This window comes from Rhincodon typus, chromosome 5, assembly GCF_021869965.1.
Source record: "Rhincodon typus isolate 14 chromosome 5, sRhiTyp1.1, whole genome shotgun sequence".
Classification (NCBI taxonomy): domain Eukaryota; kingdom Metazoa; phylum Chordata; class Chondrichthyes; order Orectolobiformes; family Rhincodontidae; genus Rhincodon; species Rhincodon typus.
The window spans coordinates 62,893,630-62,906,671 of NC_063336.1; the positions used below are offsets into that span (position 1 = coordinate 62,893,630).

Genomic DNA, 13,042 nt, shown 5'->3' on the forward strand with positions numbered 1-13,042 from the left:
CAGGGAATGAGAATAAAAATAATTTGTCTTTTTGACTCTGACTCAATTGTGAGCCCAATTTCAGAGGTGAAGAGCAATGTTCTAATTCACTGTGCCACCTATTTCATTGAAATGGATGCCTATATTCTGCATGAAAATTAATCTTTATAAATTTATTATAAAAGTGGCTGTTCAATTGTCTGACAATCAACAATGTTCTTTCTTTACAGTGCATTAGGTTGTCCATACTCTGAGATCAACCTGAACAGAGAGAATGTGCTTCAGGATCGTTTGAGTGGAGAGGTACCAGTCTGTACTGCGGTACTGAAGAACAAGAAAGTGGAAATAGATGGAATAGAAACAACCCCTAGTTTGTCTAGCATCACATCACATGGGTCTGCAATTTTATTTCAATATTGTTTTGTAGTTGAATGTGATATTTCATTTCTCTTTATTGTTATCTTGATTAAGTTCTGTTTTTCAGATGAATACTGAATATGCTGGTATTTGAAGGCTTTGATTCATGCAGTTCTACCTTCACGATAACCCATAACAACTTTGAAAATGTTTTGCCTTCAAACAATTGTTCAGTCCTGTATTCTGGCATTCTGCAGTTTTATTTCGAACTATCCTTTAATTTTCTTTATGTATCGTTCATTTTTCTCTCCCAAGTTCCATCTTAGTTGATTTGCTTATCTTTTGATAACTGTTTAATATTCAAATTTGACTTTTCTTTACTAAATTGTTGCACTTATTCCATTGCATTATGGGTTAACTTACCGAGGACAGAAGTTCTTTTGCAAATCACTTTGATCATTCTTCATTCTTTTATGAGTGGGAACAGTTTCTCCCTATCTAGTTTATCCAGCCCTGTCATGGTCAATGTTCCCTCTAATTTTTGTGTTGGCTGTATGGACTTCTGAGTAATCTGAGTGGTATATTTAACCAGAGCATTCCTTTAGTGGAAGTCATACAGTAATTCTTTCACTGTGTGTCTAACTATTAAAAGTATGCATTTATTATTTTACAGTTACAGGTGTGATACCCCCTTAAATAAAGCTATTTGCTCAGCTCCGAAGTCTGGAGATCCATTTAATGGTGGCAGTACAATATTCAAGTATAATATTCAGCCATAAGATGGTGCTAGTAGTTTCTTAACTTCTTTAGCGGTTTTTAGCACCTACCTTTATTTGCTGTTCAATGTTTATAAACCATGTCCAGTTTGATATTTTGCCCAGAAAAGTGTACAACCTAAATCACATCAAGTTGTCCAACAACGCTCCCTATGGTAGACTGGTTAGCAAGGTTAGATCACATGGAATACAGGGAGACCTAGTCATTTGGAAACAGAACTGGCTCAAAAATAGAAGGCAGAGGATTGCTTTTCAGACTGGAGGCCTGTGACCAGTGGTGTGCCACAAGGATTTGTGCTGGGTCCGCTACTTTTTGTCGTTTATATAAATTATTGGGATGTGAATATAGGAGGTATGGTTAATAAGTTTGCAGATGATACCAAAATTTGTGGTGTAATAGATAACAAAGAAGGCTACCTCAGAGTAAATGGGACCTGAATCAGATGGGCAGGTGGGCCAAGGAGTGGTAGATGGAGTTTAATTTAGATAAATGTGAGGTGCAGCATTTTGGAAAGGCAAATCAGGGCAGGACTTATACATTTAATGGTGAGATCCTGGGAAGTGTTGCTGAACAAAGAGACTTTGTGGTGCAGGTTCACAGTTCTTTGAAGGTGGACAAGGTAGTGAAGCATGCATTTGATACACTTGCCTTTTTGATCAGTGCATTGAGTGTAGGAGTTGGGATGTCATGTTGCAGCTGTACAGGATATTTTTTAGGCCACTTTTGGAATACTGTGTTCAATTCTGGTCTCCCTGCTACAAGAAGGATGTTGTGAAACTTGAAAGGGTTCAAAAAAGATTTGCAAGGATGTTGCCAGGATTGGAGGGTTTGGGCTAAAGGGAAAGACTTAAAAAGTCAGGGCTGTTTTCCCTGGAGCATTGGAGGCTGAGGGATGACCTTATGGAAGTTTATAAAATCATGAGTGGCATGAATAGGGTGAATAGACAAGCTGTCTCCCCCAGGGCAGGTGAGTGCAAAACTAGTGGGCACAGGTTTAAGGTGAGAGGGGAAAGATTTAAAAGGGACCTAAGGGGCAGCTTTTTCACACAGAGGGTGGTGCGTGTTAGGAATGAGCTGCCAGAGGAAGTGGTGGAGGTTGGTATAATTACAACATTTAAAAGGCATCTGGATGGGTATATGAATAGGAAGGGATTAGAGAGATATGGACTAAATGCTGGAAAATGGAACTAGATTTATTTGGGATATCTGGTCAGCAGGGACAATTTGGACCAAAAGGTCTGTATCCATGCTATACATCTCTGTGACTGTATGACTAAGTCAATTATTTCTAATCTATTGCTGGACTTAATTTACTCAAATTTATTAGGCTACGTCCACAATGAGTAAACATTTGATGCCTGAAATATTCACAAATGCCCAGAAGAATTAGTATTTCTTGAAACTGGTTATCTTTTAGGGCATCGTTCACCAAATCACTGTCTCAGTGCAACCCATATTGACTTTCCACAAGTATTGTTCAAATATCTTCATAGTTTGGTGTAAAAGTGGAATATTCTAACTCTGTTGGATTCATGATTGTTATGGAAAAGGACAAGGATGAGTCTGAAATCCAACTTCTAAACTGGAAAAAGCTGATTTTGATAAGATCAGGTATTTGGACCTGGAGCAGATACTTTAAGGTAAATCTATGTCAGAGCAGTGGGATACATTCAAGAAGGAAATAAGGGGTGTATAGCGCCAACATGTTCCAGTAAGCACAAAGGGTTAGATCAACAAATCCAGCAAACCCAAGGTAAAGAGAAAAAGGGAGGCTTACGGCAGATACCGAGGGCTCAAAACAGCAGAAACCCTGAAGGAGTACATAAAATAAAAGGGGAAACTTTTAAAAACTTAAATCATTCTGAAGAAGAGTCACTGGACCTTGAAATGTTAACTCTGCTTTATCGCCACAGATGCTGCGAGACCTGCTGAGTTTCTCCAGCAATTTCTGTTTTTGTTTCAGATTTCCAGCATTCGCAGTTCTTTGTTTTATTTAGTTATATGGAATTCTTGCCTTTATTAGCTAAGGGCTAGATTTTAAGGGCAGGGCGATTATGCTGGAACTGTATAAAATTTGATGAGCCAGATCTATAACATTGTGTATAGTTCTAGAACTCACATTATAGGAGGGATCTGATTGTATTGGAAAGGGTGCAGAGGCAATTTACCAGGATGTTGCCTGAGGCTGGAGCATTTTAATTTTGAAGACAGAATGGATATACAGGGGTTGTTTTCCTTGGAACAGAGGTGGGAACACAATGTGATGTATAAAATTATGAGTGGCATCGAGAAAATAGACAGAAAAGAACTTTTTTCCCCTTGCTGGAGGAATCGGTGACCAGGGGACACAGATTTAAGGTAATGGGCAGGAGATTTTGAGGAAAAATGTTTTCATCCAGAGGGTTCTGGGAAACTAAAACTGACTAACTCTAAGGGTGCTAGAGGCAGAAATCCTCATAACATTTAAGAAGTATTTCGATGTGCACTTGCAATGCCCAAGTATACTAAAGCTATGTGATATGATAGTTTAGTGGGTGTTTTTGTCTAGCACAGACTTGACGGACCAAAGGGCCATTTTCTGAGCTGGAGACCTCTAGAACTGTATATCAGTTGCACCACACTGTATTTTCCTAGTTCATAATCAGTTGTTTTGACAATTGTCCTGATCAAATGCATGCCACTCCATTTATTCCTCTTCAGGAATTCTGCTGTCCTGATGATCATATGGTCACATAGCACATGTATAAAGTGAAAGATTGCAGCATTGTCAACATCACAGCCAGAACCTCCTTAACTTTATTTCTCCAATCACTATGTTTACCTGGATACTGAGTTTTCTGTTTAATAAGCTTGACCTTTGCTTTCAATGTTGTCAATCAATTAAATAAAATAATGCACAGTGATGGTAGTTCATGTAGAACATCATTCAGAAGTGTTGATGCAACCTGCTATTGTTGCTTTGTGAGCATTTCCAGTATTAGCAATATTAGTTCATTGGATTGTTGAATTTATTCGCTCGTTCTTTGCAGTAGTGGATCGAGACATCATAATTTTGTGTTAGTGCACTTACTGAATTGACAACTACCTCACTTGATTTAGTGGTTGAAATAACACTATCAAATTGTGACTTAGGACAATATGAAGAATTTGCCATTCTTTACAGATGACCTGCTGGACATTATACACATTGTTCTTAGAAGCATTTCAATATCGTGCATAACTGAGACCTGATCCCAAGATCTTCTGTGAGCAGCGCAATTCTGTTCCAACAAATATTTAGCTTTATGTCACAACATTGCTGATAGTGTGCTTTTCTTTTCAAGCATAACACAAGCTCTGTCTGACATAACCAAAACCATCTTATGTAAATCGTGATCATTGTTCATGTAAAATTGCTTGATTGCTGTTTCTGTGGTAACATTGTTGCAAGCAGTCAGTTTTAAAATAATTACAGAGGCAGTCTTGTAAACGACTTCAGATACTGATCAAAACTCGATGTACAAAATCAACATTGTTTTTGTACTGAAATGTCCATGCCTTCATCTACTATCAATGTATGAAAACGCAATTACACAATTCATCCAAGAACTGTTTCTACATAACTAAATTAATGCACTTGACAAATTTAAAGACGTAATGCTTGCTGCACCACCTCTTGGTAATTGCTGTATACTCTGCCGCATGATCATGTATGTCTTGCATGGGAAGCATTGATGCAGTCATCTTTATTGCAAGTATGACATTATCAATTAGGAATTCTAATTTTCACCACATACTTATTATCTTTTTGAGCTCTTTATGCTCTGCTTTCACCTCACGATCTCCTGGAGTTTTGGTTAGCGTTCATAACAGTCCATCTTGTGATTCCATAAACTAATGACAGAATCCATCTGCACTCTTTTTTGGTTCAAATTCCACTTTAGGCAATCTCCAGTGCAGAACTCGCCTCCCAGTATCTGCTTTAGAGCAAATAGCATATTGAGTATTGAGAGTTTCACGATCAGTGAAAATCCCATCAAGTCTTGTCTTCTGCTTCTATGTTAAAGATGACATTTTGGTTTTGATGATCTCAAAAACTATTCCCTTTGGAATTGTCCACAGGATTTTCTTTTGTGTGTACTTTTAAGACTACTTTGCTCTTCTTTTTGGATATTAAGAAAACAAATTTAAAAACATGAAGGAAAAATATAACTTGGTACTTGTGTTACCTGTCCTTTTGGCCGCCTGATGTCCGATACTCATGGTCGGTACAGACAATCCCTGCTCCTCGAGCCTCTGAGTTGGGCCTTTTTGCCCTTTCGGAGCCAGCATCTCATTGATTATAAAAACTGGACTTGTGTTTGGTCAGAAGTTTGGGTTCTGATATTGTGGGAGTGTGAGTACCAAGTAGCAACCGATGGTTTAGAAGTGCTCATCTCGTGGGGTGTCTAGAGGATCATGATACGTGTGAATTTCTTTTTTATTGCTGGTGCACAACTGCACATATCTGAAGCTTATAGGTGACATTAGTCATGATTTTGAAAACTTCTATCAGGTTTTCTCTTAGCATTCTCCTCTTCAAGGAAACAGTCCCAACTTCTCTAATCTTTCCCCATAACTGAACTGTAGACCTGTTCTGCACACTCTGATGCATTCACATCCTTCCTGTAGTGAGGCACCCAGAAATATACACTGTACTGTAGGTAAAGTGTAACTGGTGTCTTACACAGGTTCAGTGTCACCTCTTTGCTGTTGTACTCCATGCCCCTATTAATAAAACAAGGATGCTATACACTCTTTCTACCTATCCTGCCCCTTTCAGTGTTCTGTGCACATTTACACTGAGGTCTTTCTGCTCTAGCATCCTCTTTATAATTGTATATTTTTTTGCTCTGTAGTGATAGTATTTATACAGCTGGTTCATTGACCCCTGGTTTGCAGTTTGATTTTGATTTTATTGTCATGTGCACTCAAGTACAAAAGTACAGGAGTACAGTGAAAAGTGTGTAATGGCACCATCTAGGTACAAGTACCTAGGTACTGAATCTTAAGAACAAGGTAGAAAGAAAAAAACAGAGTTCAAACTTAAATTTGATTTCGAGAGGAGATGGTTAGATGTTATCTTGTTAGTGGCAGTCATTGCCTGGCACTTGTATGAGTTGAATTTTACTTGTCAGTAACTTGCCGTATACTTCGATTTGGGGGAATCAAGTTGCATAGACAGCAAATGGCAATAGAGTAAAGAATGGATCAGATGATGCAAATGCAAAACTACACAGTATATGGAGTGTGTTGTTAAAGGTTGCTGAATTGCAGGTAAATATCTCATCTTAGGAGTATGATATAAGCAATAACCATAGATCAGGAAAAAGGTGACGAATAGGAGTAACGCCTCACTTTCCATTTAGACACTTTACAATGTTTGGGACTCAACATTTCATGTTCATCAACTTCACACCATGAACTTAGTTCTCCATTTTGTGTACATTGTCTGCCCTGCTTCACCACCCCACCGCCCGTGTCCTTATACACAGATTTGCATCCTGCAGGGCTGACCTGTTTTCTACTGTTCACACCTACCATTGGTACTTGTTTCACATGTATATCGCTCCTCTTCTGTAGTTCTTTTGTCTTTTGCTTTGGTCTCCCTTCACCATCTGTTCTACTTGCTCCTCTTCCTTCTTTGTCAACAACATCAAAACCATCAAATTCCAGCCTCATTCAGTTTGGCAAAAGAGTCATATTGCACTTGAAGCATTAACTCTGTTCCCCCCTCCGCTTATGCTGCTGGATCTGCTGAGTTTCTCATCTTTTGCTTTTATTTTAAAGAAGGGTTAGGAGCTTAGTGACTCAGAAACTCCGATTAGGGTCCGAAATATGATTTCCAATCTTGTTTAAATCTTAGAAACAGCCAGTTTCCTTTAGATCAATTGTTTAGATTCCTGGACATTCCTGTTATGGATCAGTAGTGACCTATCCAGGAAACATTGGAGCCAGGGCGGAAGGAATCATCATTAAAACCATTCCCCCCCCACCACTGTGCAGCAGTGAGAATGCGTAATTGGCCACTTTGACGACTGCTGTGAACAAATAAGTATAAATGTGGAGTTGACATGGGAGTTTTGTTTTTTTTCCTTTATTCATTCATGGGATGAGGGTGTCGCCGGCCAGGTCTATCACTAATTGCCCATTGGGCAGTTGAGAGTCACCCACATTGCTGTGGGTCTGGAGTCACATGTAGGCCAGACCAGGTAAGGATGGAAGATCCCTTCCCTAAAGGACATTAGTGAACCAGATGGGTTCTTCCTGACAATCGACATTGGATTCATGGTCATCATTAGACTCTTAATTCCAGATATTTATTGAATTCAAATTCCACCATCTGCCATGGCGGGATTTGAACCTGGGTCTCCAGAACATTATTTGAGTCTCTGGGTTAACAGTCCAGTGCCAATACCACTAGGCCGTTGCCACCCCATGGTCGAAATGGTTAGGGTGCCAAACTGCTAAGGTGGTTAGGGTACTAGCTAAGTAGATGAGTGATTAGGGTAGGTCATAGGGTGTGTTGGGGGAGGTGTAGGCTCCAGCTGGTGGCGAGGGAGGTGTCGGGTCTGTTGGGGATGGACGTGGTATCATGTCTGGTGAGGACTGGGTTTGGGCTGGTGTGATGTTTGATAGAGGGTGGGCGTGGTGTTGAGCTGGTGATAGAGCGGAGGGGTTTTGTCAGTGAAGTCAGGTTGGGGGAGAAGGATGTTGAGTCTATCAGTGGTTTTGGGTGGAGTGGGGGAACAGTGCTGGGTATCTAGGGAGATGGAATATTGTTGTGCGGCAGTCAGTGGTGGGTGCAGGGTTCAGTTTGATATCTAAACAGGAGTTAAAGCAGGATTTTAATGCCGCAATATTTCTTAAGTAACTTTTAAGCTGAAGCGAGTCAGAATCCTCGAATTCCTCAGTTTTGAGGGACTTTATCAGAGTGTTCAATACACTGGAACTATCACTAAGAATTTTCAATTTCCTAGGCAATTCCCTCTTAATCAGCTCCAGCACGATTTTCCTGCTGTTCTTATACACAATACCACTTCTATGCTGCAGATGAATATCTGGTCAGATGGAATATCCGGGCCAGTGTATTCAGAAAAGATAAAAAGGAAGAAGTACTGAAGGCAGTATTGATCAGACTATCGTAACACTCAGAGAGCTGATGTAATCAAAGGGTTAAAGATATGCCTGGAAACTGGGAAAGCAATAGATGAAATAATTTGCAAGCAAGCTACAGAACGGTGCAAGGACTATGGAGTAATGATAATGGGACTTAATTGTCTTGAAATAAGCTGGAATAGGAACAGCGTAAAAGACAAGAGAAGGGGTGGAATTCCTGAAATATTGTTGAGGACTTTCTTGATTGCTGTAGAAAACGTGATTCTGGAACCAGTTCCGCAGACCAAAGTGGAGCAAGTTTCAGTGAATGAATTTGATGAACAGTAAACCTTCAGGTATACAGTAGCTATGGTAAAGACAAAGAACAGTTAAGTACATAAGTGCTTCAATGAAGAGGGCTAACTGCAGGGTTATATTTATTGTATTCCAATTCATAAAGATCTTTTCAGAATCTCGGAAATTCTGGAAGGTTAAAACCAATGCACTGCCTATCTTTGTAACCACTTTTTTTTCACACTGGGGCAATTAGGAACACAGGATTTATTGGCTTTTAGTCCCCTTGCTTTCTCCAAGTTTGGTATTTTGTTATTTTTGATGTTTCTCCTCATGGGGGAGCCTAGGACCAGAGGGCCTAGTCTCAGGATAAAGGTGTGCCAAATTGAAGACTGAGATGAGGAGTAATTTGTTCTGAGAGTTGTGAATCTTTAATACTCTGTCACAGGGAGCTGTGGGGGTAGAATCCTTGTGTATAATTAAGGCTGAGATAGATAGATTCTTGATCAGTAAGGAAAGTGCGGGTTACGGGGATTGGGCAGGGAAGTGGAAGTGAGGAATGTCGGATCAGCCATGATCCTATTGAATGGTGGAGCTGACTCAAGGGGCCAAATGGCTTACTCCTGTTCCATTCTTATGGAATTTACTCGTATGAATTACTTCGGAGTATTTCACCCTCATTAGATTCTTGCTTTTCTACTATTCTGGAATTTGTTCAGGATATTTGTTGAACATCTTGACCATAAGGAAAGATGGTGTTGGTGGTGGTATTATCATTAGCTGAGTAATCAAGAGATTCAGGATGATGCTGTTAGAACACAGGTTCAAATCCCACCATGCTTAAATTTGTAGCAAATCAATACAATCTGAAATTTAAAAACTAGTTAAAGTTCTGTTTTTATATTTCTCAGCACTTTGTTTTCATTCCACTTTGTTGATTGTTATCACTTCTGTGACCAACCTTATTTTTTTAAAGTTTGTTTTGTTTAAAACCATCCCATTTGAGGATTACAATACTTTTGCTTAAAAAAAAAACTTAAGAACAGCAGATGCTGGTAATCAGTAACAAAGTCAGAAATTGCTGGGAAAACCCAGCAGATCTGGCAGCATCTGTGCAGAGAAAGCAGTGTTAACATTTTGGGTCGAGTGACACTTCTTCAGAACTTCAGAAGGTTCTGAAAAGGGTCACTGGACCCAAAACGTTAACTCTGCTTTCTCTCCATAGATGTTACCAGACCTCCTCAGTTTTTGCAGCAACTTCTGACTTTGTTATACTTTTTGGCAATGTTGTAAGCCTGTTTTAATCTAATTAACCAACGTTGTAACACTTTTTACTGAAGGATCTTTTTGTTCCTAAAGGGAGTGTGCATGCATTAAGCACTATAAATTATTTCTTTAAATTATTTCTCAACATTCATATTTTAACTTCCTGTATACCTCAGCCAGCTCTGCTCAAAAAAAGACAGATTAGCTATAAAATCAATAATTACCTTTTGCATATTTCCTAAACATATTTCCTATTCTAGAAAATAGTACAGAATATATTCCAAGAGTTCATTCTCTACCTCTACCAATTTGTGCCAACCTGTATAATTGTGTTATTGCATTGCCATTTTTATAGTTTTTTTTTAACCTAATCGACCTGTACGGAGATTATCTGACACACCTCTGGAGCAGGTGGGACTTGGAACCCTGGCCTCCTGGCTCAGAGGTACAGATACTAGCACTGTGCCACACTTTCCCCTTCGCCATTGTTATATTAATTTTTGGGACACAGTGGTGCATTGAATTTAGACAATGGTCTTCGAAATTGGTAGTTGGATTGCATCAAAAGTTCATTATCAGAATGCAGATGTCAACTACAGGCAATAAGATGAATCTAAGTAGCCTCAATGCAGTTGTATGTTAACTTGGCTGCACCAAGCAAAACTGATTGTTAATTATGCATCATGATCACAGGAAACTTGATGTAGGCAGTAGGAACTTGTCTAAATGCTAAAATAGAGTAGGTTTTTGGTAAATATTGATTATGGCCTTTTTAAGGCTATGGAAATTTCAGTCCTCATCTAAATGGATATCTAGTTTGGTAACTGCATTCCTAAAGTGGAAGATATTTTCTCTATAATGCCAGAACACTGCAATTTGATTAACATAAAAATTTGATTCAAATTTAAATATGCATTATTTGGTCTACAGGAAATTCTCGAAAGACCATTGGTTTTCAGAAACTGCTGTTCAAGGAGAGAGGAATGCTGAGGACTCTGTCTCTGATGAAGAACCTCCATACAAAAAATCTTTTGTATATGCCAGCAAAGGAAGAAAGTACCCCAGGTTAGTGTCCTGCACAAATAGTTATTGTGGGATGTCAAGTCTAAAATGCAGCATATTAACATTGCAATTAACAATTAAAATAATGTTAACGTTATTACTGAGCACAACTTGTGAAAATCTCAGCTACGACATGGTACAAACCTCTGTAATCTTATGTTTTTACATTCTTATACCTGTTCAATAGTGGTTACTTGTTATTTAATCTGCTAGAGAATGACCTTTATTGTACTTTAAAAATAAAATATGGATCCAGGTGTGATTTTTGCTGACTTTGTTAGATTTCAGAGGTCTGTAGATATTTATGAGTTGTGTTTTGTGAATAAAATCTCAATAAGTAAAGGAAATTATAGATATTTCCAGTTTTTATTTTCAATGAATTAACTTGTGTGGCAGTTCCATTTTCTAGGTAAAACAAATCTGTGTGCTACAATCCATGGGTGAAAATGGTTAGATTATAGTTCATCAATAATAATACTTATTTTTAAACAAAACAATTCTAAGAGATATTCACAGATGCATAAAGGGTTCTTTATAGTGGTAGTGTCTGTACCTCTGGACCAGGAGGCCTAGGTTCAAGTCCCAACACCTTCAGAGGTCTATCATAACGTATCTGAAAATCTTGATAAGAAAATATTAAAGAAATAAAATGTGCTACTGTGTCAATTGTCTGCATTTGTTACTGTGCGGCAAAATTCATTAGAATGGATGGGTCAGCAATTCATTCATTCTAAAGGCAATTGCCTGCACCTTTTAACCTTGGATTCTAGCTTTAACTGACTGCACATGGATTTCTCAGGTTATCTAAGACTTGGTAGATGGAAGCAAGAGGGCAATGGCAATTGACCAGGCTGACCAATGACAAGTTAGAATGATGAAATCAGCCAGCTGCTTCATTGATTAGATAAAAGGCTATTGCTCACTGAAGTTGTGGTGCTACTTTGGAAGTGATTTCCAAGATGTTTGTGATTGTTTTGTACCTTGGACTATTTTTTGACATTGCTGAACACTTTCTAATTGTCAACTGCCAGGCCTGCACGGAAACCACTTACACAGCTCTACTGGAACAAGAAGGGGGCTCAAGACACGTCTGCCTGAGGTCTGCACCATGGAACCTTTTCCCACCAGGCCTGCAGACTGAGCACCAGCTTATTCCTGGCCATGTCATATCTCTTGTAGAGATTGTGGTGTCCCTTCTTGCTGGCCTCCATTGCCTCCAGGTTCTGCTCAGACCCAGTGGAACTGCTTGTCATGGCTGACTGTGGAGCTTTAACCTGCCTCCTGACCAGCATGGTGTCGGTCACGACTGAGCACAATCTGAGCTTAGCCACAGCCAGCTAAGAAATGCAGCTCCATTGTGTCAGAGCAGTTTCTAAAGGATGTGGCAACCAGTGAGAAAAGGTGCTGCAGCCTCTCAAAAAAAAATACTAATAGTCAGCAGCTAGGGCATGGCCAAGAGCAAGTGACAGCTCAAACAGGCAGGCTAGAGCCTGATGAGTACTGTAAACTATCTTTGATGCAGATCTTGGGCTCCATACTTGGAGGATTGGGCCCAGGGAGAGGCTGCATTTTGGACTCTTGAGCATGGGGAGCTGCCTTAGGTTAGAAGTCCGAGATCTGGAGAGGCCATGCCAAAGTAACACTATTGAGCCAGGTAGATCATGTAAAAATCAACATTGTGATGCTTAACAGTATTACAAGGCCAAAAAACTTGTGACGTTAAAGCGAAACAACATTTAAACCACACAGTGATAAGTGAGGGTTTACTGTGCAAAGTGTTCAAGTTGGAATTGGTTTTGAATCAATTTTGTATTGTGGGTGCTTGGCAATAGCATTTCAACTTGCTGTAATTGGGTATGGTCCAAAGTGAGAATGTAGCTTCATCTGTAAATGTGAGCTGAGATTTCTTTTTGGAAAAGAAATAAAAGTAATTTATTGAAATCTCAACAGTGTCTGGTAGACAAATGTATTTGGACTGTTTGAACATGTCATTAATTTGCATAAAATCGTTTTCTCATTTGTTTGGTTATCACGAGGTGTGAAACCTTGAAAAAAGGCATCTGATTGTTAGCATGACAGTGTGAAGAATAAATTGCTTCAGAGGTTTAAGTTTCTTTCAGAAATAACTTTCTCAGGCAAAATCTGATTTAAGATTTAGCTTCCAGCCTATTCATTGTATTAGCCCTAAGAT

The 13,042-nt window shown here is 39.1% G+C and overlaps 1 protein-coding gene across 1 annotated transcript in view; it reads left to right on the forward strand.

The window, feature by feature from the left end:
- LOC109912959 (L3MBTL histone methyl-lysine binding protein 3) overlaps positions 1-13,042 on the forward strand; it is a 135,833-nt gene that overhangs the window by 78,881 nt on the left and 43,910 nt on the right. Inside the window, exons 12-13 of the mRNA XM_048597043.1 lie at positions 204-374; positions 10,720-10,854. Of these exons, the coding sequence (XP_048453000.1) occupies positions 204-374; positions 10,720-10,854 (306 nt within the window). The remainder of the gene's footprint in view (positions 1-203; positions 375-10,719; positions 10,855-13,042) is intronic.